Source organism: Nyctereutes procyonoides, unplaced genomic scaffold (assembly GCF_905146905.1).
Source record: "Nyctereutes procyonoides isolate TBG_1078 unplaced genomic scaffold, NYPRO_anot_genome, whole genome shotgun sequence".
In the NCBI taxonomy this organism is placed as follows: Eukaryota; Metazoa; Chordata; class Mammalia; order Carnivora; family Canidae; genus Nyctereutes; species Nyctereutes procyonoides.
Genome location: NW_026575134.1, coordinates 38556701 through 38584681, shown reverse-complemented (window position 1 = coordinate 38584681; position 27981 = coordinate 38556701). Strand labels below are relative to the sequence as shown.

The window sequence follows — 27981 nt, the reverse complement described above, 5'->3', positions numbered from 1 at the left end:
AGCCCAGGGTGTCAAGAGCAGAGAGAGCCTGGGTGCTGCGCTAGGGTCTCCTGACTTAACGAACCAGGCTCCCCTCCAAGCGGTTCCCTCCAGGCTTTGAGCTCTGTCTCCCTGTCCCGAGGACCTGTCCCTCCCGAGGCCACCACTGGGTCCCTCCTGAGTGGCCCCCGAGCGCTCTCTCAGCATGAACTGCGTGTCAGATTTCTTCACCTACGAGACCACCAAGTCGGTGGTTGTGAAGAGCTGGACCATTGGGGTCATCAACCGGGCAGTCCAGCTTTTGATCATCTCCTACTTTGTGGGGTGAGTCCCTTTGGGTCCTAGCGGGGTGGGGGGTGCTGCTGCCTGGGGTCCGCTCACTGTTGCTGTCCAGCTGCCTGAGCCTTTCCTCTCTTGGAAGAAACAGTCTCTTCTACGGAGTCAGGGATCTGGTCCCCAGATTAGTCCTCTTCCCCGGTAAATCCTCTGGAGTCAGAGAGTGGTTTCCAGGCACACACCCCAAGAAGTGGAGTTCTTGCCCCAGTGCCACCCTCAGCCAGGAGATGTCCCAGGTGACCCTCTCTCCTTCCTTTCCTACTCCCACCAGAGAACAGACTGCCCTCATGCCTTCCCATTCTCCCTAACCAATGCTTTGGGGTCTCAAAAAAGAAGAGGGAGCACAGAAAAGGCGAAGAGAAGACACCGACACAAGGGAGATGGGGATGGGGTGACCAGGTCAACGGTGAGGTGGGAAGGACAGAACTAGAACACTTTGGAATGAGGGAGTCCCCTCCTGGCGTGAGGAGTTGGTGAAAGAAGGGGGCAAGGGGAGAAGCCCTTGAGCTTGGAGGGGAGGACAAAGCAGGATGTCTGCGCCCTGGGCAGGGGGAGAGACGAGGGCACGGATAACGCTCAAGGGAAGAGCTGCTCCGGGGAAAGGTGGCTTTTCTGAACACGATACCGGGTCCCTCCTCACGAATCCAGAAACACTCCTCTTTGTCAGAAAGCGTGAATTTGCTGCTACCTAACTTTGCGCCATATAACCCATCCCGGGAGTTGCTTGAGAGCCAGTGGTCTGAACACCCCCTCTCAGCACCTACCTTCAGAGGCGTCCACCCCCACACATACACACACGCGTGTGTGTGTGTGCCAAGGGCCATGGAGGAGACAATGGCAGGGGGAGGGAACACACAATTTCTTTCCTTCTTGTGGTCATTTGCACACACTGCTGGACGCCAGAAACGACAGGCAGAAGCCTCTAGATCTTTCTTTCCCAGTGCGCCTGCCTCTAGTCTCAAGCCATCCCTTGAGACAATGGCTCTGTGTGTGAGAGAGCAAACCACTGACGGCTGTCATGAGTTAATTCAAACCAGTCCAAGAAGACATCCGGTGTGCGTGCGTGTGGGCCGGAGCTGCGTGTGCATGGGCCCCCTTGCCTGAAGGGTCGGAGTGGTGTGTGCGTGGAAAAGTGGGCACGTATGGATTAAGAGATTTTTTTTTCCCTGCGTGATTTGCGGGAGCCGGTACGACTCGTTTATGTGGCTGCTGGAGGCAAGGCCACCCAGCCGGTGCTCCTCTCAGGGAGGTGAGAGAAGAGATTCGAGCTTTGGCCTTGAAGTTTACTTCCAGCTTCGAGGTTGTGTGAGCTGGAATGTTTGCAAACGTGCCGTGTCCTCATCTCCAGAGCCTGGCTAGGAGCTGACTCCTAAATGTTCTGCGTTCACGCATATATGCGAGGCTGTAACTGTTTAGAGCCGCAAGACGGTGTGGTGGTCCGGGTGAGTCCAAAGGCTGCCTCAGCACATTTCTGGCTCTGTTGGCTTCGGGCAGAAGGTTGATGGAAGGTAGACAGTGGCTCCTGGACCCGCCTGCTCTGCTCTCCCACTGCCCCTGTCCCTCCCTCGCCGTGATATGATCTGATGCCCTGATCCTTGGGGCTGGAGCCTGGCCTGCAGGAACAAGCATGAGAGGCTCTTTGGCGTCTCCATATCCAACCCCATCCATCTCCCAGCCTGACAGCTCCCCACGGAGAGGCTCCTTCCAGTTACATCCTCACAGCGTGTATCCTGGCCCCCTGGCCTGAGCCCCATCTCTGTGCACATGAGCCTGTGCACCATTAGGACTTCACGAATCCATTGTCTTTGATTTAGCAGAAATTCCTCGAGCATTTCTTCATGCCAGGCACTGTGCACCAAGCATAGAACACGGGCAAAAGCAGACAGCACCCTCACCCTCGTGGAGCTTGCAATGCAAGCGATGGGCATAAATCAAACCATGTCCACAAACAAATGTACAGTTTAACAGTGGCTCAAAATTTGAAGGAGACGTGCACAGGGAGTGCCAGGAGAGCTGCTGGTATGGAGGTGTTTGACCCAGTCGGGGACCTAAGAGAAGGTTTCCTGGAGACATGCTGCCCAAGCCGAGATTTGAAGGATGAGTATGAGCAACCCAGGAAAGAAAGGGAAGGAAGAGGGTTCAAGGCAGAGACACCAGCTCTGCGAAGGGAAAGAGCCAGGCAAATGGGGAGAGGAAAAGAAGGTCTGTATGGCCACAGCAGAGCAGAGGGAGTAAAGCCAAGGGTGGTGTAAGATGAGGGTAGGATCACAGACCCAGCCAGACCTCAGAAGCCCTCAGAGCTTTCACTTTTACCAGGAGCAAAGGATGGGTTGGGAACCGTGTGTGTGTGTGTGTGTGTGTGTGTGTGTGTGTGTGTGTGTGTGCGTGTGTGAGCGGGGAGGCAGGTAAGGAGAGAGGAAGAGCCAGAGAAAGACAGATGATGAGATCTGAGTTGGGAAGATTGCTCTGGCTAACTCACCAAGGGATGGGAGTGGGTAGGAGTGGAGGCAGGATACCCTGTGAAGGGTGGTGCAGGCTTGTTGAGAGAGATGATGAGGGCCTGACTCAGTAGAATTGAGAAGGATTTGTGACGCTGTGATATTAAGTAGCACTTGAATGTCTTCTGTATGATCCCCGTGAGGTAGACCCGATGCACAGCCCTACTAGGACACATGTCCCATGAGCCAACTGTTTCTCTCATGCATTTACAGCAGCACACCAGCTAGTCATGTCCACACATGCTCTCACCCCTGCTCCAGCCTCAGCTGCCTTCTGGAGTTGATCCCACTTCATCCCTGGTGTCCTTTACCCGTCCAGGTACACAGAGAGGCCAGTGATGTTTCTCTCATGGCTTTCCCTGGATCTAGGTGGTGACCCCAGTCTCCTCAGTGCGGTGGGACTCCCAAAGAGCCAGTCTCTTTGGGGGATCCTATGGAAGCTGAGGACGAAATAGGAGACCCCTGGGAACTGAGTTTACCGAGTTTCCTGAACTGCTGGCTGTTTGATGGCCTGAGCTGGTTTGCAGGGTCCTTGAAGGAAGCCACCTCCTGACAAAGGGACATTCCTGGCCGTCTGATGCTCTGTCATCAGAAGAACCTGCGGTGCCTGATGGTGCCTCGGCCTCCTCACAGCCCTGCCCTCCCTGTCCCATCCTCCCCCTGCAAGGCCCAATCCACAGACTCACTATTTGCACAGTTGTCCCACTTGGTTCATAATACTCAGCCTCATTTTGAATCTTTTTAAAATTTTTATTTATTTATTTATTTATTTATTTATTTAGTTAGTTAGTTAGTTGGTTGGAAGAGCAAGGGGAGGAGCAGAGGGAGAGGGACAAGCAATCTCCATGCTGAGCATGAGCCAGATGTGGGGCTCGATCCCACGGCCCTGAGATCAGAACCTGAGCCGAAATCAAGAGTCAGACGCCCAACCTACTGAGCCACCCGGGGGCCCCAAGCCTCGTTTTGAATCCTATAAAGAAGCTCAATACATAAGGCAGTTACACAGGGGAGCTGCTCTGGTTTCAGGGGAGGGGCCTGGAATCCCACCTTCTTGGCCCACCGCCCCATCGCCTCAGCCCAGGATAGCACCCTGAGGTGCCCCATGGGACACTCGGCAACAAGGGTGGTGGGAAGACCTATTGGAACCCCCCCATATTACAGATGCAGAGAGGAGCGGCATTCACTCTTATTTCCCCTACCTGCCCCCATCTGCAGCCCCATGATGGAGAGACCACGGAAGGAGGAGGACCCCCTACTTGGAAGCCTCACTGTGATATCGGCTAGGAGCAGGGCATTGACGGGTCACCTCATGTCTCTAAGTCTCAGTCCTTGTATCTGGAAAGTGGGTTTCAGAGTGCAGCAAGGAGGACTAACATGCCGAGTGCCTTGCCTGCAACGGGAGACCAACTAACAGGCGGCAACTATCATTTCCCCAGATTCCCCAACACACCTCCTGCTTCCCCGCCATCGGGCTCACACCTTCCTCAGAGGCCCCTCTCCTCCTGGCACACACAGCACACACTCCGCACGCCCCCTCCCCAGCCTCCTCCCTGACTCCTTGGGGGTGGACAGAAGGGTGCTGGCCTCCTTCCTGCATATCCCACCTGCCAAGGAGCTGCCACCCGCCTTCCGCTCTATAAATAATAAACCAGGAACACGAGAAAAAAATAAGTCAGAGCAGCAGAGTAAATGCCAAGAATTGAAGAGATGGGTCCTGCCCCATCTCCTCAGCCCTGGCCTCTGGAGACAGACTCAGCCCTTCTATTCTGGAAATGAAGCATTCCCTTATTTTGAGCTGCCCCAGTGACGTCCTTGGGCCCCAAGGGGCCACTGAAATTCTTCCGCTTATTATTTAACTCAGAGAGAGATTCTGATGTGGCCTCTCCTACCCACTGGGCACAAGGAGGAGCGTTGAAGGAGGAGGAAGGAGAGGTTCCTTGGTCTTCCCGAACCCTATGGCCCTTCCTCCTGAGACTTTCCCAGGGCTGGAGATGTGCTCCCTAGTGACAGGCAGGGCCAACACCACCAGGACCAGGATCCAGGTCAAGGCGCGAGGTGGTTCTGAGCAGGATGTCCACGGTTGGAACCCACGTACCAGCTTGGCAAGTCAGCACAGCACTCTGTGCCTCTGTTTCCTTATCTGCAACATAAGGATGACAACAGAGGTGTCTCACCGGGTTGTGCTAAGGACTCTAGGAACCCTTACCACAGAGAGCACTTAGCGGGCTATGTTGGTCTGGTGATAATAATCTGCACCCTGCTTCTCATCTGCAAGAGTTCCTGGGTAAGGGACCTTAGGAAACCACCGCATTCCATGCCCCCCTTAAGAGATGTGTGCGTTCTGTGGCCAGGCACACTGAGGCTCCAGAGGGCAGATTGCAACTGTGGCTTGTCCTGGGGACAGAGGGGCGCTCAGCTGGGAGCAGGGAGTTTGGGCCCTTGGCCTCATGCCCTCCACTGCACAGGGTGACCCCCCCCCCAGGAGCTGGTAATACTCATTTGGATGTAGGAAGGTGGATGAGATTTCTATGTGAGCCATGCATCCTTAGGAGACCTTGACAAAACCCCTCCCCTTCCAAAAAAAAAAAAAAGGAGAAAAGTGCTAGGAAAATAAAGCACTCGGCACCACAGGCGCGTCCACACCAGTGAGGTGTTCATAAGAGCCTCACAGAAGCCTGTGAACTGTTCCTAATGGTGCGTGCCTCAGGACTCGGCCTGCTCTGAATAAAATGGGGGACAGGTTAGGAGCCACTTGCCACCGGCTGTGACACCTCCACTCCTGTCCCACTGGAGAGAACATTGGGAATTCAAGAGCCTCACGATGGGACACTCCCAGCCCTCTCGCGGAACACTCAACAGAATCTCCTGCAAGTGTCAGCCTGTGTGCACATGAACATGACAGAGGGGTGCCCGTCCCACAACTGGCTGTGACCCCCCCCCGCATGACCTGGGAGCTGTTCCCCTCTACGGGGACTCCAGAGGTCACCCAGTTCAACCGCTCCCCACCTGAACGCGTGTCCTTGAGTCTTCCCCTGGCACGTGGAGCTCACCACCTCCTGCAGGCAGCCTGCTCTTGGGCAACTTTCTGGGGTTGGACAGCTCCCGGGCTTGAAGTCCTAACTCCCTCCTTAGAAGTCCTCAGGTCAGCTTCCCAGCCCCGCACTCCCCCACCTTTGTGTTCTCTCCACTACTTGGTCTCCAGCACCTTCCTGCGGCTCATCCTCAACCTTGTGCCTCCCTGGTTGGCAGGCAGAAAATGACCCTGGCCCAGCATTTCCCAAAGTGCGCTCCTGGATTCCACAAAACGTCACCGGTGTCTCTCCAAAATCATGAGGGCGCGGCATCTCCCAAACCCACCTGATGGCCTCCTCTCAGCGGCACCGTGGGGACCGGGGACCGCAGCAGCATCTGCTGCCTGGAGCTAACGGGACGGGCCACAGGGTGGAAATGTGCTATTGAGGCGGCGGGTGGCTGTAGCCTGGAGGGCTGTGATGGGAAAGGCGGCCCCTCGCAGGCCCGCAGGCCCGGAGAGGCTCTTCTCGCTGCTGGGGAAGGGCTGCCGAGCCGGGAGGGGGTGCGAGTGGAAAGAAGCAAGGAGGCCCTCCCTCCTGGTCCCGAGGGAGGGCGGGCCTGCGGCAGGAGGGAGGCAGAGGTAAACGTCCACGGGGTGGCAGCACAGCCCAAGGAATAGCCCTGCCGCCGGGCCAGCGCCCCGACTCAGGTCCACCTGCCGGGAGGGTTGGGCAGCCGCCGCTCCTGCCTCCTCCCGCCTCTCACCTGGCGCCGCACAGATGCAGCCCCTGCCAAGCACCCGGCTCAGCTCCCAGATGCCTTCACTGATTTGTTTACTGAACTACTACTATGTGCCTGCACTTGGGACACCCTCCCCCCCCCCCCCGCCTCGAGCAAAGCCTGGGATGCTCAGGGCCAGAGGCCTAGGACCCAAGGGGGTGAAAATCTGCTTGAGGGATTACAAAAAAATCTCACTCTTCTCATGTAAAACACAAATGTACATACAGCACATAAGCTGATATCTGTGGTATTAAAATTTCATGTTGGGGGGGTTAGGGGAAAAAAGTCTAAACATGTTCGGAAAGCAGGACATGGGAAAGATGGACAAACACCAGTGTAAGCTAACCCAGGGGAGGTCCCTCCCCTCCAGCAAAGGCCTTCCCCTGGCCAGACACCGAGTGTGGCTGGTCTACCGTGGGGGCAGGAAAGCCCTCCAGCCTCTGCACCACGGGCCTAGACCCTTCTCTCTCTCTCTCTCTCTCTCTCTCTCTCTCTCTCTCTCTCTCTCTCTCTCGTTCTCCATCCCTGCTCTCCTGCCCAGGTGGGTTTTCTTGCACGAGAAGGCTTACCAGGTGCGGGACACAGCCATCGAGTCCTCGGTTGTCACCAAGGTGAAAGGCTTTGGACGCTATGCCAACAGAGTCATGGACGTGTCTGATTATGTGACCCCACCCCAGGTACGGCCCCCCTACCCCAGGGTGCTACGTGGTTGCCCAGATGCTGGGCCAAGGCAAGGAGAGTGCCAGTGAGATCCCTGAGCCAGGTTGTGTGGCATCAGGGACCAGCAAACCCCTTCCCCAGCGGCTGGGAGGTGCAGGGTGGGGGGAAGGGCGGCTGCCTTCCAGAGAGCATCACTAGGCAGCAGGACAGCAGGGTCCCCTCCGGCCCTGCCACACTCAGCCTGCAGATCAGCAGGACACACACAGAGGGAGCAAGAGAGGCAAGGTGGGTGGTAGGACCTGACTTGAACCCCCCTCTGCCCTTGGTTAGCCCTGTGACCTTGGCCTCATCTCTGACCCTATGTCTCAGTGTCCCCATCCGTAGAGTGGGGATAACAGTACTACTCGCCTCATGGGCTGCCACTGGTGCATTTTTTCCTCTCCCTTCTCCCACCAAGGGCACCTCTGTCTTTGTCATCATCACCAAGATGATAGTCACTGAAAACCAGATGCAAGGATTCTGCCCAGAGGTGAGGGGAGGAGGGAGGGTGGATGAAGCAGGTCAGGGAAGGAAACGGTGGGGGTGCAGAGGGGTGGCAGGGAGGGGCAGGAGTGTAGGCAGAGGTCCGTGGTCCAGCCTCTGCCACCTCCCAAAGGCCCCTGGTTATGGGGGAGCACTGGGAGCCAAGGGGCTCATCCGGGGCCAGCTCAGGGCCCTACACCCACCTGCAGACCTGTCTCCCCACAGAGCGAGGAGAAGTATCGCTGTGTGTCGGACAGCCAGTGTGGGCCTCGGCGCTTCCCGGGTGGGGGTGAGTGCAGCCCTTCCCACCCCCTCGCGCCCCCAGAGTGTTCGTGGGACCCTGGAGGACAGCACATCCCCCATGGGGGAGAAAGAGTGGGAACTGGCATGTACTGGTGCTCACTGTGTGCCAGACCCAATGGGGGCTGCTCCCAGGGGAGCCCACACCCCGGGGATGCTGGTGACAGACAGGTGCCCTGGGAGGGAGCAAGTGCTGTCGGGGAGGAACAGCAGGGAGCTAGCTGGGGAAGGGAGAGACAATGCTTCCAGGTAGGTGGCTCCAAATGGCTTCCTAGAGGCAGTGACATTTTAGATGGGCCCTGAAGGATGGGAAAGAGTTGGCAGCTGCCAACTAGGAGGGCTTTGAAAAGAACATTCTAGGCAGAAGGAACAGTTGCTGCAAAGACTCAGAGGTAAGGAAGGGCACCCTTTGCCTGGGGAGCAAGGAAACAGGGCCCTCGGGGTGGCTGGGGTGGCTGGGCCTGGTGGGACGTGTCAGAGGAAGCCTGTCTCCTCCCCTTGGCCTGGTCTAGAGCTCAGGAGGAGAGGAGGGAGAGAGTTGGGCAGGGCTCCTGTACCACAGGTCCACCTCCCTTGACCTCCCTGTACTTCCCCTCCACCTGTGGGGTCCCGGAATGGAGGTGGTCTCCAATGAGAGGTGGGGTGGGCTAAGAGGGTAGCAAAGGGCCAGGCAGGCACCCAGCCCGGTGGCTCCCCCTCACAGGGATCCTCACGGGCCGCTGCGTGAACTACAGCTCTACGCTCCGGACCTGTGAGATCCAGGGCTGGTGCCCCACCGAGGTGGACACGGTGGAAATGTGAGGCCCCCACCCCAGCTCTGCTTTGCCCATAGGCGCAGCTCTGCATCTCTGAGCCTGCACAGGGTCTCGTGGGCACCCCCAGCAGCGTCCGCTCCTAGGCCCCTGGGGAAGTGGCCTCAGGATGGCACCTTGCCCCCGCCTCTCCTACCTCCCCCCACCCTCCAGCCCTGGGCTCCGGAGAGGCTGTGACCAGGTGGTCCCTCTGGGGAAAACCCCTTGCTTCCCCTTCCTCTTCCCAAGAAGCGAAGGCCGCCTTGCTCTCACCCACAGGCCTGTCATGATGGAAGCCGAGAACTTCACCATTTTCATCAAGAACAGCATCCGGTTCCCCCTCTTCAACTTTGAGAAGTGAGTCCCAGCTCCCTCCCTAAAGCAGAAAGCAGAGCACCCACCCCACCCTGCCAGCCTGTTTTCAGAGGGGTGGAGAAGCCCATCCACACAATTCTCTGTGCTTTCCTGCCCTCTCACCATCTCCCTGGGGCTCCTGTTCCCAATCTCCAAGCTGGTCTTGAGCACCGAGTGTTAGGTGGGCTCTGAGGTCCACCTCTCTGGGGCTCAGAACCCAGATGGGAGTTCTGCTTGAGGCTTGAGGCGGGTGAGGGACAGGCTCAGCCTGGGCCTGGAGCCCCCATGTCTCTGAAGGTTGGGGCCCAAGGCACCCATCCCACTTCTTCCCTCCCACCTCAAGCCCAAGGGCGGTGTCCCTTCTCCACTGGCCAGTCAGGACTTCTATGACTCTTTCATCTGGCAAGTCCTTGGTGGACATCGAGCATATGCAGAGAGAGGGTGACACCAGGCACCACAGAGGTGCCAGAGAAATCAGGCGTGACTCCTGCCCCCTGGGCGCTCCCCTCCCCAGCCTGGGAGCCAGGGGCTAGCAGACACAAGCACACTCAACCCTAATACGGAGGGAAGGGGACAGGGTTGCAAGGAGATGCAGAGATGAGGTGCCGGAGCCCGCGAGTGTCTGAGACATCAGCTCCGGGTCCTCCCACCTGGAGTGTCCAAGACACAGCTCCCGGGTCCTCCCACCTGGAGTGTCCAAGACACAGCTCCCGGGTCCTCCCACCTGGACCCGGAAGGCTAGGGACACTCATGCGCACCTCCCTTTGCTCCTCCATCCCCTTACCCTGCTTCTGTCCTCTCCTCCTCCGCAGGGGCAACCTCCTTCCCAACCTGACCGCCGCCGACATGAAGACGTGCCGCTTCCACCCTGACAAGGCCCCCTTCTGCCCCATCTTGCGGGTGGGGGACGTGGTCAAGTTTGCGGGGCAGGATTTCGCCAAACTGGCCAGGACGGTGAGGACCTAAGGAAGCGCTGGGGGCCGCTTAGCCGGTGGAGGGTGGAAGGGCCGGGGAGGGCGCCACGGCCAGGCAGCGCCACCTCGGAGTGGAGCCGCACACGGGCCTGCACCGGGCTTGCAGCCTCAGCGCAGTCTCCCGCCCCGGGGCTGCGGGGCGCCGAGCCTCTGTCTCCCCTCTGGGCCTTTACGCTTCACCTTAGCGCCCTGAAAAAGCATCACCCCCAATGGCTAAGGGATCCTGGATCACTGCTAAGGGATGCGAGACAAAAGCAGGACTTAGAGACTCAAAGGTCCACACCCCAGACTGCAGCACTTTGTTTCCTAAGCAACCCCGGGGGGGAGCAAATCACTTCCCCTCCACCTAGAGGATGGGAAGAATTTGGTGTCTGTGTGTCACCACCCCCGGTCCCCACCCTGGCGGGCCGTGGAGACAGCGCATCCTCCTCACAGCTGGCGCCTTTCCACAGGGTGGAGTCCTCGGTATTAAGATCGGCTGGGTGTGTGACCTGGACAGGGCCTGGGATCAGTGCATCCCCAAGTACTCCTTCACCCGGCTGGATGGCGTTTCAGAGAAGAGCAGCGTGTCCCCAGGCTACAACTTCAGGTAATCCCGGGTTTCCTGGGACGGGTTTCCTGGACGTGGGGAGGAGGAGCACAGGCTGCTCCAAAGAGTCACACCTCCAGCAGCCGCAAAGCCTGCCAGGAAGAAAAGGCCTCATGCATCCCCCTGGCCGGTTTAGGCTCAAAATTGGGAAGGACTTTCTAATCAGCAGTCAGACCTCGTGACCAAGGTCTCCCAGAACGTGCATCCTATGATGCTGAGCCCTTCTTAGCTCTGGCTCTGAAGCTGTAAGGTGCCCCAGGAGCTCCCAGGGCAGCCCTTCTCCTGTGCCTGGATTTTCTAAGGCTTCTCCATCCACAAAGCAAAGACAATAGTGGTATCAGTTTACAAGATGGAAACTCTGTGTTTCTGTTCATCACCAGGAAGTTTCTTCTGAGTCACAAATAACAACCACCATGGCCTTCAGTGCTTCCAACCCAAACTTCCAAACAGTCTTTAAATATCATCCAGTTTATATTCCCAATGGCCCTGAGACATAAGGAATCTCTCCCCGAAGCCCCCACCAATCACCCGTTTTGAAAAAAAGGGAAAGAGAATAACCCAGGGCTAACTATTTGGAACCAAACAAAAGCCCCTGAACGAGCCCTTGATCTACCCCAGTCTACGAAATGGCAGTCGTGTCATTATCATGAGGATCCATAGCCAAGGTGTGAAAAGCTTCAGCCCTCTGCTTGGTTTTTTCCCTTGATTTGTGAAGACACTAAAACTTCTAGTAGGGCCCTGATTACATTAACAGTGTCATACACTAAACAGTCTACACTGGCTAAATAGGCAGTGATGAGGGGGGAAGTACATGTAAGAATATATTTCAGTTTTAGATTCAAAGAATTATTACTTGAACTTTCTTTGTGGTGGTGGTGGTAGTGTTTTCCAATATAATGGCACACAACAGCAAAAAAAAAAAACTCATTTTACCTTTCTTTTTTTTTTTCTTTACCTTTATTGTGATTTCAAAACTGCATCTGAAACTACATCCCATTGCACTTTATATTTAATAGTTTAAAATATATATGTATATTCTCTGGAAAGAAGAATTTTTTAAAATTGAAAGTGCTTTCATAATCAACTCCAAACTTTAAAAAACCATAGGAAACAACACATATTTTAAAGTAGGTTAAAAATACTGTTCGGCTCCCTGGCAGAAATTGGCATATTTATTCACTGGGTGCATCGCACAGAAATCAATACAAAGGATATTTGTATGGTGGCTTAAAATAGCAACATATTAATAAAATTCTCAGGATCTAAAATGCAAAGTTTTCATCTTCATAACTTCCCTGTGGCCAGTGGGAATTCTTGAGTTTCCCAAATAACTTACTTGGCAGGAGAGCTTATGAAGGATGTAACTATTATGAAGACTCCAACCACTGAGCCACCCAGGTGCCCCTAGAACAAGCTCTTTCATTTACAGAAGGAATGGTGTGGGGTCCTGTGCTTTGGCTGCCTCTCCACCCCAATTCGCCTTACTGGCCCCCCCCCACTGCCACCCCTACACAGCAGGACCTGAGGGGGACCCGGTCCTAAATCAGCTTAGATTGTATTTGGGCAGACAGTTCCAAGGATGTCTAAGAACCCTGTGAGCCTAACCACCAGGGGCCTATGGGGAGCTGAGAGGTGTGGACCCCAGATAACTAACCCCCTCACCAAGACCACTAGGCCAGAGTAAGAATGGGAAAAGTGGCTTATTTTGACACCGCCCCCCATCACCCCGTAGTTTAAAAGAATTTCCAGAGGGCCCAAAGAATAGCCCTGGGATGGGGGAATATCTGGGAGCCCTGACAAAGTTGAGGACTCTGCCCAAGCTCCCTCAGATCCCTCCCTTGGGTGCCCACCCACCACCCTCATGTGGCAGAGGCTGCAGAGAATAAAGGTCACAGCCAGGTTCAGCACAGGCCACACTGCAGTTTCTGATGATAGTCAGACTTAATATCCCACAAATCTCCTTATTTGTGGGCACAATCTTGCCACTCTGTGTGCCAGGTGTTTCGTGTGCTTCGGCGCCTTGTCCCTTACCCATTCTGTGGAGTACATGCCGCGATCCCCTCCGCAGATGAGAAAACAAAAAGACTTGACGGGGTGAAACCAGCTTCCCAAGGTCACATGGCCAGTAGATATGGGAACTGGGACCCAAACACATTTTCTTGGATGATTTCCATGCAGCCAGGAAGGCTTGGGACTTTAGTATGTCTTAATCCAAAGGAAAAAAAAAAAGGCATGCCCACATGCCCATGTGGCTGATAACTTTCATCCTTACTTAAAAAACCAACAAGCTGAGGCCCATAGACCCTAAAGGACAAGCTGGCTGCCCGAGGCACAATTCAGGGTCTGGCCCTTTGTCTCCCAAATTGGTCTGCTGCTCCCTCTCTAACAGAGGCCAGATTTTTTTCAACATCCTACTGCTGCCATTTGCTCTGGAGGGAACGCAGTCATTCAGCCAAGAGTCAGCCTTGTTTTTTAATCTGCACACTCAGACGGAAGGCAGCTAGAGATTCGCATTTCCATCACTAATTACTTCTGCAGCTCCTTTCCAAATGCGCTCCCCTTCCCACTTCTTGCAGCTCTTTGCCTGTAGGATCAGAGATGTAGAGGATTCGTAGTCGTCGAGGACCCCTTGGGTACCCCTAGACTGAGGTGGCCATTTTACAAGTGAGGAAGTGGAAATTTCAGAGGGGAAGTGACTTGCCCAAGGTTACAAGGGCATCTAAGGAGACTTTGAGGTCCTTCGTGCCAGCTCTTTCTGCATCAGTCTCGCTGTGACATGGCCCTTCTTCACAGGATGGCCCGTCTCTCCTTGACAGCTCCCATTATTTGAAAGATGACCTTGTATTGAGCCAGAATGTGTCTCCCTTCAACTTCCACCCATATTACCTGGTGCCGTCCATCGAAATTAATCTTTTTTGGGTATGATCGCCTCAAGTTGCCCTCTGTCCCTACCTGAAACTTGGTGGAGAGATTTTGTTATTAATCCTGTATCTATTCTGTACGGCTAACCTCTCCAGGAACCACTTTCAGTTGGTACTTTTACGAAGCCTCTTTCCAAGTACATTGAGAGTGTGGCATTGGTGGGTCCATCCGGATTAGTAGTAGGCCAAGTACAGCATTTCTAAAGAAAAAAAAGAAGAACTGGCGAGAGTCACAATTCAGTGGCGCATCAGTGATGGGCACCCCGGAGGCAGGGGGTGGTGTGCAGACAAGGGCCAGTTCTCCCATCACAGGTGGACCTTCCATTCACGGGAGCAGGATTTTAACCAGAGGGCTACATCTCCCTGGGGTGCTGGGAGCGGCCGGTGGTGCATGTGAATGTGAATGTTGTGCAAGTCTTTGAGCGAGTGAGTGTGTTTGTGAGGGGATGAGTGCAAGTCTGTGGGTGAGTGTGTAAGTGTGGTGTGTGCCTGAGTGTGGAGCGTGCGTGAGGGTGTCAGGGAATGTATGCGAGGACGTGTGAGTGTACGGGCAGAGATGGTACAAAGACAGATTAAAAATACTGTAGCAGTCAGGGTCCCAGCAGGAAACAGATGGCGCACACAGACTGGGTAATTTGAGGAGAGTTTAATAAAGGGACTGTTTCAAAGGTGTGGGCAGGAAAGCCGCGAAGGGTAGCGCAGGGCCTGGGACCAGTAACAGGACATTGGTGACGGCCCAGGTCTGAAGGGGCGAGGGCAGGAAGCAGTTACTGGAACCTGGAGACACCGCTGTGGTGACAGGCACTGTGACCTGGACAGACCGCCAATGGAGGCAGCCCCGGGCAGGGTGGGGAAGGCAGGAGCATGGACCGGCGGGGAGGAGGGTGTCCTTCGTGAGCACTTGGAGGTCTCTAACACTTTCTATGCCCCCGATGAACTCATGGACCAAATAAATGCCCAGTAAGATGCACATAATCATAGACATGAGCACTTTGGCAGGCATCTTCATTCAAAAAAAAACTTATTTCTACAAATAAGATATAAATACATTGTCAGAGTAATAAATCCCAGCGATACGGATGCATACGAGTAATGATGTGGAGACTCCCTTTCCCTCCTTCAGTCTTCCTCCCCTCCATGGAAGTTAGCATCTTGGACCGTTTAGTGGGCTTTCCCTCCAGTGTTTTTTCTCTGCATTTAGGAAGCATAGAATTTGAAGACTTTGAAGATCTCTAAAAGCCCACCCCCAGATCTCAGATGGAGAGCCCCTCGAGGTCAGTTTGCAAAGCCTTTTCACGCCTATTTGGACAGGTTCACAGCTCCCACGCCCACACCCCCATAGTAGGCTCCTAAAGATGGAGCCTTGCCCAAGATTATGCGGCTTAATTCAGAGGGACATCCGGACTCAAACCCAGGGACCCGCTGCATAGCCGCTGCTTCTAGCACACCTTCCACCGCCACATCGTTTGCAACAAAGGAGCAAGGGGAAGAGACAGACCCAGCAGTGATGGCTGGGGTGATGGCACAGGAGCAAAACAGTGGGTCCAGCGACGTCTGATTCTTATTTCCCACCCTGAGCCCTGCTAAGGCAGCTTTGCTACTAAAAGGCCAGGCAGTTTTGGATTTCCTATCTTGGTGTCTGGGACGAAAAACACTTGTTCAGCTGTTAGATGTTCCTCGTGCTGTAGGTGTTTCTAGTGATGGTTTCGTGTTGGAAATGTACCCACAGCAGCTTTCCTGGAGCTCTGAAATTTGGCGCCCGCTCCGCTTCCACGCAGAAACGTGCAGTTCAGCAAGATCTTAGGCCAATTGACAGAGACGGAATCGAAAGCGCGCCCTTGGCTTTGATCATTCTTTCTGCAATCTGGATCTCTCTCCTTCCAAAAGCCATAGAATATGTGTTAAAAAGCAGCCATCCTCCCTCATCTCCACAGAGAGGCTTGAAGGCCCCTCCGACAGGGGTGTATGTTGCTTTGCAGTCGTTAAGATCCGTCTTCCTCTTTCTTGAGGTTGAGGTGGGAGGAGAGGCCATCAGAGCGATCCTGAATTTATTCAGCCTTTTATAATTTTCATGTCTAGCCTGTCCTCACGACAAACCAACGTTTTTGGTGGAAAACAGCAGCTAACCCTCATCGAGTGCTTACTGGGGAGCCAGGGACTCAGCATGTGCTCTTTGCAGATTATCTCATCACCTCGGAAGGGAAAGGAAGTGAAAGAATCTTCCAGCTGCTGCTGCGGCAACTGACACTCAGAGGTTTGGTGACCTGCTGAAGCCACACAGCAAACGGTGCTGGCTGGGATTTCAAATTCCAACAGCTTCCAGAGCCTATGCTGGTAACCACAAGGCCCCTGTAAGCCCGGTGACACCCCATCACAGCCAAGGAAACTGAGGCCAAAAACGTCACTCCCAGGAACAAGCTGCGATAGCCACCTGGCTGTCAGGTACACCTTCCAGCTCCACGTCCATTGATCTTTCCCCGCCTCTTACAAGATGTATTAAAAGTAATATGTTTAAAAAGGTCAACAACCAACCACCATTTAAAACATCCGCCCCTGAGGCTGATTAGGTCCCCGGCATCTGAGTAAGTCGCTATGGCTCGGGGTCCCCTCTAAGGGAAGGCGCCCCAGCCTGCTCCAAGGATGTCGCCCCATCCCCACGCAATGAGCCTGCCAGCAGATATTTTCCTATCAGTAGAAAGTCAACTGTAAAAGTATTTCTCAGCTGGCAAAATCACTTCTCACCAGGCAAAAGCTTCGCCGAGAACACCAGTTCCTTCACTCAGACACTCAGATCCCCGGCCCAAGTTTTCCCTCAGCGAGTCCAACCGGGATCCCGGCAAACTTTGTTGCTGTTTTCCCTGCGGCTCTAACAGTTAGTGTCCCTGCTGTACGAAGGGATTTCCGTCACTCTACGGGATCGTTTCTAAACAGATGTCTGAGAGCTTCCAAGGGATTCGTACTTTGTGAGAAAAGCCTTCTCCATTCAGCAGATGCGTGTGGACCGCCTGCAAATGTCAGCCCGGCACCGGGGATGCTCCTGAGGCCCTGGGCCTCCCTCCCGAGGCTCACATCCAGCTGCTCCCCCAGGCAGGGGCGGCGCCTTGCCCGTCTCTGGGGAGATCCAGGCCCTGGCAGCAAACCTCTCAGGGCTAACGAAGGGAGGGCCCCGGAGATCTCTTCCAGTTCCAGATTACATCAGGCTTTGTGGCTGATACAAACGTGAACGAGGCCGGTTCCTGTGACCATGTGGGACGGATAGCCCTGAACCCAAGCAACAAAATATTTATGCGGAAAATAATTTGTGCTGGAGCAAGCCAACCAGAATGAAGATGAAGCAAAGCTGAAGCAGACAGGGCCCTGGCTTTGGGTCAGGAGGCTGTGGTTCAGGCCTCACTGCGGATAAATGCTCAGTGTGGTTTTCAGCAAGTCCTGGCCCCTCCGTGGGCCTCAGTTTCCTCTTCCGTGAAATGGGCTGCTTCAAGGTGATGAGGTCCCTTCAAGCTCTAACAGTCTGAATGAGTGCATGTGGGTGTCTGGGGGAAGGCTTGGGAAACGGGCCGCTGACGCGTGCACTATTATTTATAGGCCTGTCATATTGGAGCGTAGCTTCCACACTGCCCGGCAGACACGCATCTGACAAATGATTTATTATGGTAATTGGTGTTTGTACTTACGCATCCTTTATCTATCGCTGCTCGTGGCATGAGGGATCACGTGTACACACACACGCACACGTGTCTCAGCCCCGTCAGGCCTCAGCTTGTTGGATTCGGTGCTCTGCTGGGGTCGTCCTGTCTGGTCACAGGACGGGTGTCTCCAGGAGGGTCCGGGTGGGAATGCATCCCCGGTGGGGGACTGTGAAGAAACACACACAACAAGGGAGCTGAGACCTGCCCTGAGACACTCAGGGCCTAACAGAGTGGGAAGCCATTCCCACCGCAAGCCCCACAGCCCCAGTGGGAGGAGTAGGAGCCCGGCTGAGAGCTGGGGTCCCTGATGGGAGCAGCACAGCCACGGACAGAAGCACAGCCACACAGGGAAGTAGTGGGCAAATACCCGCCACCTTCTCACCCTCTCTGCACCCCCCAGTGTCCCCATTTACCAAAACCCTGCGTCAAGCAGAAAGAAGAGCTGGAAGGGGCCTGTGGGGGTCAGAGTGGAGGATGGTGAGCACACCAGGACCTATCCACCCCCTTCCAATGCTCCTCACAGCTGGGCCCACCGGAGAAGCTGCAGCCCTGCCCTGTGCCCACCCCTCCTGGGCCCAGTGGCTGCAGGTGGCAGGCACAGTTCTCTCGCCCACTGTGCGTACCCATGGTCCCAGTGCCACACGTCCCTGCCCACTGTGGCTGCCGTGAAGTGTCCTTTCTGGCTCTTCTGTCAGGGGAGCAGCAGGGGTTGGCATGAGAGTACAGTTCCTAGCTGTGCCCCTGACAGGCCCAGGAGCTTCAACAGCCACCTGCCAGGGCAGCACCAGGTGCCGTGCACTGAAAGCTCTGCAGCTCACAGAATCCTCTGTCACAACCCGTGGCCATCACTAGTAACCCCATTTCACATCTGGGGACACTGAGGCTCAGGGCTTTACCTCAGCTGATGTCAGCTAATTTGGAGCCACCGTTCGAACCCAGGACTATCTCATTTCAAAGCCCTTCGGCCAACAGCTGTACCACCCGGCCGTCACTGTGAGGCCTGAATGAGGTAACAGGTGCAAGCCTCCAGCCCAGCGCTCAGCAGGAGTAAGTGCTGCACACATATCATGTCTCGACTGTCCCCACGCCCCCCGTACCCTGTTTCCCCTCCACAGGGGCCAGTTCCCACCAATAGCACCTACTCTCCCACCTGCCAGATCTAAATGCTTTCTGTTTGGGAGAGAAACTGCCTGATGCGACTGCCTTATACTGGCTCCATCCGAAGAATGTGAGGATTTAGAGAAGCCAAGTCAGGAGGAGGAAACCCGGAGGCCAACAGTGCTAAACTCAACCTGGGAGACGTCAGGAATCTCAGGATCTCATTGATGCTTTCAGCAAGCAGGCCTCATTCCTTCCCTAGGGAGGCAGGCAAAGGCCAACAGCGAGAACCGGCGCACTGTCCAAACTGTTAAGTGCTGTCTGGTGCACAGGTGCTGAGGTGGAGGCAGGACAGGTGGCCTCTGCCCCACACTGAGAAACCAGCTCTGGAGAAAAAGAAATCAGACAAAGAAGACACCCGGGTCATGGTGTTTGTCAATTTCTGTGGTGGAAACACACCTCCCTGGTCAAGCTACAGGCATGACATGCCCCGAGGTGGACATGGAAAAGAGATGCGGGCACTGGCTCTGTCAGCCGGGATGCCATGGATCCATTTTTACCCGCCCCTGTCCTGCAGCCCACCCAGCTCCTTGCCCGTGAGAGGGCTTGCAGCTCCCTCAGCCTGGACGGCCGCCCCCACCTCTAGCCGTCTCACCTTTCAACTCTCCATCCTTGGGCCACGACTGTAACCACACTTTACATGAGGCCTTCCTTGACCCACCAGCAGGTCAGATTGTCTTCACTAAGTGTGCTCGTCGAATGCTGCTTTCTTCTCTTCAGTCCTTAGGTCAGATCTTAGCTATTGATGAGAGTGGGTGGTTATTAGTATTTCTCCCCCTCTGATGAGAGCAGAGCTTGCCAAGGAGTCAGCAGTGCCAAGCACAGTGCCTGGCATAGCTAAGGCTGTTGTGCTCTAGACATCTGCTGGGCCAGGTAGGTGCATAGGAGCCTGCAAGGGGGGCAAGGGAGGAGGGGGGACGAGCACAGACAAAGGCAAGAGATCGGTGTCTGTGACATGTGTTCAGGAAACACAAGAAAGTGGGCCGTGGGGAGTGGCTGGCACTTGAGGTGAGGAAGGTGGACTGGGCCGGGCTGGGTGCTGGTGGCATTGTTCTCATCGACTGCATTCCCAGCCAAGGAAACCAAATCTAAAAAGGTAGGAATTGGAGGACTTGGGAGAAACCAGGGCTGACCACGGTGTAGCTCAGCTCATCATCCCCTTTTCAGATGAGGAGGCTGGGGATCCTTCTTCCCACACTCCACGGCCCTTCCCATTCTACTCCTAGCCAGCGACGCTGGGTGTCGGGACTCATCTGGTCAAGGCAAAAGGGCCCCCAGTTGGAGAACTGAAAGAAATTAGCCAGGACCTCCCAGAAATTGGGCATCAAAAAGAACAATCTAGAATGCTGGCTCAGAGGGTAAGCTCTGGCCCTGGACTGCCTGAGTTCAAATCCCAGGTTTGGTCACTGACTGTTGGTTTGGGGATCTCAGACAAATTGCTTAATCTGTATGATCCTGGTTCCTCATCTGTAAAATGGGAAGAGCAACAAAAGATTCCATGGGGCTGGGTCTGCAAAGAGGTAGTAGGTATAAATAAAGCCCTTGGCACAGAGCCGCCATGTAGTGAGTGCTCAGTATCCGCTGGCTGTTCTCATGGTGGATGTGATTCTCTCCAGGAGGCAGGACACTGCAGCAGCTGAGGGGACTATAGGCAGAATTTCTTTTATTGCGATCCTGGGAAAAGAAAGAGACAAGTTTTAGGGACTTTCTATATATCAACATTATCTCATCCATCCTCCCTGCGGCTCTTTCTAATCTCACCACCCAGTTGAGGTAGAAAACTCAGAGAGGCGTTACTTGTCCAGGGTGGAAAAACTAATTGAAGATAACAGAATCACACCCAGACCCCCACAACTCTTCTAGAGAATCATCCTAGAATTGTGGACTCATGGGAACTTGCCCTCTCTCTGGCTCATCTTGAAAAACTCCCCAATTTTAGCTCATTCTTTGTCCTTTGATTGAGAATGTCTCCTCCCTGAATCTCAGGCTTCTCGGCTAGACAATTAGGACTGTTTGTAACAGTCAGGGTAAGCATTGCTAGCTGCTGTAACAAACAACCCCTTCAGCTCAGAGGCTTCACACAAATGTTCGTGTAGTTGCTGGAGGTGGGGCACTGAGGTGCTGGGTTCCCGTTGCCTATTGAATCAGTCTCCTCTAGGGCCCGAGTTCACCCAGAGCTCCTGAGGAAGTGGCCATGAGGACAGGGAGGTTGTACAAGACACCTAGCTCTGACACCTCGGCCCACAGGCGACAGGCAGACCTCACTTCCCTTCACATCGCACTGGCCAGAACTAGTCAAGGGCCCACCTCGCTCACTGCAAGGGGGTGAGCAGTATAGTCTAGCGACAGTCTGTATGGGCCCACAGAAGAGACAACCCAGGCCCTGTCGCCGTGGGGTTGGGCCAGATTCCGTGGCCCTCACCAGCCGCACACGAGTGCAGCAGTCAGGACTCCGGGCCCCCCCTCCCTGAGCCCTCCTCCTCCTCCTCCCTCCCACCCAGGAAGAGAACCAGTCCCTGCCAACCCTCCTCCGAGGGTGGGTGGTTGGTGAGATAATGATTTTATCATACTTATTGCCTCTTGGAAGGCAGGTGCTGGAGAAAAACCAAGTCCGCTTTGGTTTTTCTCCCTGTTCCTTCACATTCCTTCCCAAGATAAATTTAGCCAGGCTTCGCTTTGAACACAGTGCCCAGGATGCTGACTTTTTGTTCTCCAAGTCGAGGCGAGAGCATTTTTCTTGGCTGCAGCCTCAGGCTGGAACTCAGACTTCGGGAGCAGGGTCCCAGCCTCTGCCTGGCCCCAAGCATCTGTGACCCACCCTCCCACCCCTCCCCCCGTAGACATCAGCTGCCACATCTCGCAGACAGGGAAGCTGAGTTCTCAGTGATGTGAACAGAACAAGGAAGGGCTCTGAGGTCTGGCTCCAGGGCTGCCAGTGTCCTTACCGGCCACCCGGAGCCCAGAGGCAGCAGCACGTTCAGGGTTAAGGGCAGAGACTGGGATCCCGGCTCAGGCAAGTCACCTTCTCCTCCGTCTCCCCATCTATAAAATGGGTCCACGTGCCACCTTTGTGAGATTAACGGCGTGAGATGCTCGTATTGAGAGATTTGCTTCTTTTCCCGGTGCTCTGTAATCGTGGGTGTGGAAACCGTGGCAGTCTGTATGTAGCCTCAGGCCAACCTGAACACGCCACCCTGAGGACTTCCTTCTGTCCAGTCCGGATGCTCCTTTTCGAAACTTCTTTAGTCTCCTGAGAGGCCTCCTTAGAGAGCCGTGTTCTTGGGTGTCCTCGTCATCATATGAGTGACTTCCTTTCTGGTGTCGAGCTTTTCAATCTCCTGCTGGTACAGCCCGACCCACTCCGTCGTGCCTTGGTCTGGAAAGCCCTCTGCCGCCACCGCCCAGACCATAACTCACCACCTCGTTGCAGTGGGTCCTCTGAGTCTTTGCTTCTCAGGCTTAGGTAGCTGGGCTTCTCTCAGCCTCCTTCCTGGGGCCACTCCTATTTTTCCTGTGGGTCTCAGTCTTGAGAAGATCATCCTGTCTCCTCTGCACCCCCTCCCTCTGCCCTCGGCTGCCAAGTCCACGGGACACACCTTCCCAGGTCGGGATCCCCAGGAAGCTCTCCCTCACTGAGCAGTTTTCAGCCTTACTTTCAGGCCTGAGGCAACAGGTGCACCACCGGGGCATACACACTCGGCCCTGCCCAGGCGGAGGCGCACCCAAAAACATGCAGCCTGGACACCTTCCTGACGCTGCCCTCTGATCGCCCGTGGATGCCTCCCACTGCATAACCCCCAGGAGCCAGAGGCAGGGAGCTTGGCGGAGGCAGTGCCTGCAGACCTGGCTCCCAGGCCCTGCAGAGGAGCTGGGCAGAGAACAGGTGTGGAGCAACAGGCAAAATGTCCAGCACGGGGCTGGTGACAGTGCCCATCTCGAAGGATGGGTCTCGGTGCTTACCTGTCTCGCTAACAGATCTGTGCGTGGCAGGGGGTGGGGGGAGGCATGAGCACCCCCGTTTCATAGACATGGACAGAGAAACCCTGAGGGCTGAGTCACAAAGAGAGGCCGCACTACCAGCAAGGGTTGGAGCAAGAATCTGGACTCGTTTCTGCCCAACTCCAGAGCTCCACACAGCCAGAGCGGACACTGGCTGACATTTTATGCATTTAGATGACTCTTCCCCAAAATGATCTTGCTCCCATGCCTGTGCTCCCTCTGCTATCTGTGTACTTGGGTCGAGCATTTCCGTCTCTGGGCCCCTTTTCCCATATGCACTTTCCCTGGGAGCTGCGTCATGCAGCCATGGAATGGGGGAAGGAGTTTCTCAGACTCCTCTCTCTGGGAGAGGCCTGGGAATCTGGGGGTCAGAAACACTGGTGGGGAGCCGGCCGGCACCAAATAAGACCCACATCAACCCTACACTGTTAGGGGGTTTTCCGAGCCCCATCACCCCATCATCTCACTTAACCTTCCCTGTGCTTCTGGGACCCAGGAGCCCGTTTTACCGCCGTGGGTCCATGGTAGCCCTGAGAAATTACACTTTGCTGATACTAGGGTTTTGCCTACACTGGGCCGAGCTGGAGGGGGCACGTACTGGCTGTAGACACATGCAATTTGCATGCTTAATGACCACGAAGCCACTGGCGGTCCCTTCCCCTCCCTGGGTATCTCCACAGTGAGGCACTCGTGGCCCCATTTTGAAGGTGATTGTTCTAATCTGTCCCCAGCAGCCCCGGAGGAGAAGGGAGAGAGAATATAGTTTTAGGGAAATCTAGCATTCAGTCTTAGCCAGCTGGGTGACCCTGGACAAGTTACTTAACCCCCCAGACCCTCGCTTGAAAAATAGGGCTGTCGCATCCCTATCCCGCAGGTCTGTGATGAGGGTGAAATGACATGTGGTGTCTGGAAGGGCTTTTTGAAACTGCTCTACAAATGCAAATGTCTTTCTTCAGCAATAATAACAGCCAACACCAGCGAGCACTCCCTGGGTGCTTACCGTGTTCCAGGCACTGTTCTGGATCCTTGGTGTGTGAGCTTTCCTTCAATTCTCAGCAGCCCTGTGAAGCAGGACTTCCATATCATTCTCAATAATAAAAGAAAAAATGTTATTTATCTCAGGGAGGCTAACTGGCCCAAGTCTGCACAACTGGTAAGTGGCGATCCAGGCTTTGAACCCAAGTAGGCTGAGAAGCCTTTGGGGAGGGGTGCATCTACAGCGAGCTGGGGCCTGGGGTACCTGAACAAATAACACCGAAGAGACTTGGAGTCCAGCGGGACTCAGATTTTGCATGCATCAGAATCATCTAGGGAAATTATTTAAAAGGCAGAGTTCTGAGCCCCACCCACAGAGATGCGGACTGTACAGGTTCAAGCTGGGCCTGGGGATCTGCCTGTGTAAGGAGCCCTCAAGGTGATGTCTGCGCAGAGCGTCAGCTAACCACATGGGGAGGCCTGTGGCAGGTGTCCAGCAAACCATTGGTCAGAGTCGTTTAGTAAGTAGGGGCTATGGGCTCTGAAGGACCCTGAAACTTCAGGTAGGAGCCCTCAGTGGGACCCACCTTCTGCTTCTGGCTTCCAGGTTTGCCAAGTACTATAAGATGGAGAATGGCAGTGAGTACCGCACCCTCCTGAAGGCTTTTGGCATCCGCTTTGATGTGCTGGTGTATGGGAACGTGAGTCCTTGGGTGGGGTGGATGGGGGGACGGGGCGGTGGGGGGGAAGTGCGGAACCCAGGCCAGTTTTGGGTCCTCAAAAGCCTCCAGTCAGGGGGTGAGGTCCTGCCACTGAGCAGCTCTGAGGGTCTCAGCTGGTCACATGCCTCGTCTCTTCACTGGTACAGTGAAGGGCTGGGGCCTCCTGCTCCACCATCTCTGGCTGGGAGTCCACGTTCAGCATTGGTCTTTGTGCTTCCAGGCTGGCAAGTTCAACATCATCCCCACCATCATCAGCTCCGTGGCGGCCTTCACCTCCGTGGGAGTGGTGAGTTCAGCCCCCCTCCCCAGGCTCAGACAGGAGGCCAGTCAAGGTGGGGCCCCAGCTGGGGGTGGGTGGCTGGGAAGTGGCCCAGGGAAGTCCTGTTTCTGCCTAGAATGTAAAGCCTGACCTCTTGCCAGGTGCCTCAGTCTCCCTCACCAGCTCCCTGCCAGGTCGGTCCTTGAGTGAGCATCTCCAGTCGCGGAGAGCTCATTACCTCCCGAAGCAGACTCCCCATTTGCAGGAGGCTCCACCTGAGTTTGTACAAATTCCTGCTCCCCAGCATGAAGGGGAGGGAGGAGACTCCAGGGTTCCAACAACCTAAAGACCAGAGCCCTGCTCCCAGGGACATCTACCCTCTCACCCACCTCTTCTCCCACCAAGTCCTCTCTCTGCACTTTGGTCTGCGGTCACTGCCAAGAGCCAGAGAGGTGGGTGACGAAGACATTCTCCAAAGTCCTTGGACATTTTTCCAAGTGGAAACATCAGGTGTCTTTGGAGGACTCACCCCAAGCCCTGGCCTGCTGTCTGCCTGAGGACAGTCCTGCCCACTGCCCGGGTGGCTCAGCAGTCACCTGAGCCCCTCACTTCCTACCACACTGAGCCTGCCCTGCCTCTCCTCCTCCAGGGGACTGTCCTCTGCGACATCATCCTACTCAACTTCCTCAAGGGGGCTGACCAGTACAAAGCCAAGAAGTTTGAGGAGGTAAGCTGGAGGGGAGTGGGCGGCAGGCAGAGGAGCATGAGAGGTAGCCGACAGGGCAGGGAGGGGCGCTAGACCCTGGGGACTCCCAGAGGCTCCCCCTTTGGGGGCTTCATAAGGAGAGTTCATAGGGCCTCCATGCAAAGTGGGAGCCCAGAGAGAGGTAGTTGGCCAAGAATGGGCTCTGTGGGGACTCTGTGGGTCATCACTGTCGACACCCCCACCCACTCATGTCCCCTCTCCATTTCTGAGGTGGGACAAGTCCTGCTATTGGGTTAGCTCAGATTTCTGTTTGCCCTTGAGGTGCATGGAAAGACTGCTGGGATCTCACAGACTGGCTGTGGCTCCCTGACAAGGAGTTCCTGAGCCCAAGCAGAGAGCCCTTTTGGGACGGGGTGGGGGTCGTGCCTGCAGTTAGAGCACGATCATGCCACCCCTTCCACCTGCAGGTGGACGAGACAACACTGAAGGTCACTGCCTCGGCCAACCCCGTGTACCCCAGTGACCAGACCACCGAGGAGAAGCAGTCCACGGACTCGGGGGCCTACTCCATCGGCCACTAAGGCCTCTTCCGGGGCCCCATTCTCACCCTTGGGCTCCGGGCCTCCCCGTAGGGCACCCCATCTGAGCAAGGGAAGGGGCTTTCATTTCTGCTGCTCACCCCATGAAGCCACACTAGACCCAGGTGTCTGGGCCTCCCAGTGTCTAGCCGACAGGGGTACCTGCTAAGACCCCCATCTCTCCCTCGCCCTTTACCTTGCCCCCATCTGCTTCCTGGAACCCCCAGGGCAGCAGCACATGTACTGTCCCCCTGCTAAAGAGTAGAGAGCATAATAGTCATGACGAGTGGCTGCCAGGCACTACCCCGTGCCAGGCAGTGTCACACACCTTAGCTCATTTAACCCTTAGAATAATGAGGTAGATATTAGTTTCCCTGTTTTGAAGATAAACTGAGTTCCAGAGAGGTTGAGTCATTTGCCCAAGGCCACACAGCCAGGCCGCAAGAGAGCTGGGATTTGAACTCAGATCTGACGATGTCACCCACACCCCACAAAAGAAGAGTGAATTCCCAGGGGGCATCTGCCCCTGCTGCTTCAGCCTTCCCCACAGTGACCAGGATTAGGTGCAGCTAATAAAGAGTAAGCCCCATGCTTTCCACAGGAACCCAGGCCCCAGTCTGGGGGAGACCAGCTAGACAGTGGTGCAGGGTTCCTTTCTCTGACTTGGGTGGATCCCCAGTTCAGAAGGACCCAGGAGACATGACTTAGTTCAGTCCTCAACCAGGGGAGGGCCATTCTGTTCTCTCTCTGGGACCCCCACATACTCACACATGTCTGGGCATCCCTACCCCAGGAGTGGAATTAGGCCCCCTAGGATGCAGTGTGATTCCCAGGCCCAGGACCCTTTTCTCAGTGGGCAGTGACCCCTTGCGACACTGGTGAACAGGCTCTAATGAGGCCCATTGCCTCTTGAGCAGCTGGCCAGCCAGGCCACCCCCACGGGGTCCTCATGGGTGTCTTCCAATGCTAGAAACCCTTTCATTGCACTCTCCTGTTTACAGATGATCAGTCTGAGGCAAGGGAAGGGAAATGTCTGGTGTCCCACAGTTAGTGGCCAAGAGGACCCGGGTGTCCTGGCACTGAGAGGAGGAGGCAGGGGAGCATCAAGTCCCCCCACACCTCTGTCAGCCTGGCGTCCCCTCCCCTTTCTGGGCTCTCCTCTGGTGAGAGGCCCCAGAACCTCCCCAGGGCAGAGCTCAGGAGTGGATCCAGGTCTCTGGAAGCCTGAAGGTTACACAATTTGGGGCTTCTTTTTAAAATGATATAAAATTAGGTATTAGGAGGGGCCCATAAAGGGGCAGGGAGATGGCAGGGGGCGGGGGCAGCTTTGGGAGCCACTTGGAAGGGACTAGTTTGGGAACAGTGGGCACTTGCAAAGGCCTGACCCCAGTGATCCCCCCTCCAGGGGAGAAGGCATCGGATTCCCTCACACGTGGCCTGTCACCCTTTCCCCCACTCGGCTTCCACCCACCCCCATCCTCAGGCTGGTGGGATCACAGCTCCCCAGGGGTGGCCTTGGGCATCGGGCAGTGTCCGGAGATCTGAGTAGCAGAGACATGACTGGAGGCCGCGTTCTGCACCCGGAGGAGACCCACAGGCATCCCCGGCAGGAATCACAGGGATGCCCCCTGCACAGGACACTGCCGCCTGCCCCTCCTCCCCCCACCATTCCTGCGGACTGGGGTGGTCCTCCCGCAGGTGCAGCAGCCTCTCCTCTTGGGCCTGACAGCAAGTGTGCAAACTGGGGACAGTGAGCCCAACATGCGAGCCACCAGGAACCCAGCCACGGCTTCTGTGTGCTAGATTGACGGCTGTCGTCTGCAGTAGTAACAGCAGCTGGCCGGGCCCTGCTGCCTGGTGGCGGATCGGCAGTCACCAATGCCACCACGTGCCAACCCTGGTGCGGTTGCCGAGGCTTGTCACTAATCCTATTGGATGGAAAAAGAGATCTGGAATCCGGGGCAGTTTGAGCTGGAGCCCATACTCGCTAAGTGGGCTGTTGTGTCTTTAATCACTCAGCATAAAAGCTAACGTTCAGTGATGACTTAGCCCTGCTGAGCAATGGGTGGAGCGTGCGCCCCCCCCCCCCAAGAGGCTTACAGCACTTGCAACCACAGCGCACTGCAGAGCGGACTTCATGGCAACAGTGAAGGGGACAGTCATCCTGGGTCCTCGGGAA

At 55.5% G+C, this 27981-nt stretch overlaps 1 protein-coding gene across 1 annotated transcript; it reads left to right on the top strand.

Moving 5' to 3' along the window:
* Nucleotides 1–18: 18 nt before the first annotated feature.
* On the top strand, nt 19–27843 carry P2RX3 (purinergic receptor P2X 3). The gene is made up of 12 exons (XM_055300735.1): nt 19–303; nt 7147–7282; nt 7723–7794; nt 8013–8076; nt 8791–8884; nt 9158–9235; nt 10045–10186; nt 10659–10795; nt 24145–24238; nt 24480–24545; nt 25168–25245; nt 25692–27843. Exons 1-12 carry the CDS (start codon nt 185–187, stop codon nt 25803–25805), a joined length of 1194 nt encoding a protein of 397 aa, XP_055156710.1. The 5' UTR covers nt 19–184; the 3' UTR covers nt 25806–27843.
* Nucleotides 27844–27981: the final 138 nt, after the last annotated feature.

Excerpts from the sequence above, each read along its gene's own strand:
- P2RX3 (XM_055300735.1), top strand. The coding sequence starts at position 185 with ATGAACTGCGTGTCAGATTTCTTCACCTACGAGACCACCAAGTCGGTG. Across the intron at positions 8,077-8,790 it reads TCGGCGCTTCCCGGGTGGGG|GGATCCTCACGGGCCGCTGC; the intron begins GTGAGTGCAGCC and ends TCCCCCTCACAG. Across the intron at positions 10,187-10,658 it reads TCGCCAAACTGGCCAGGACG|GGTGGAGTCCTCGGTATTAA; the intron begins GTGAGGACCTAA and ends GCCTTTCCACAG.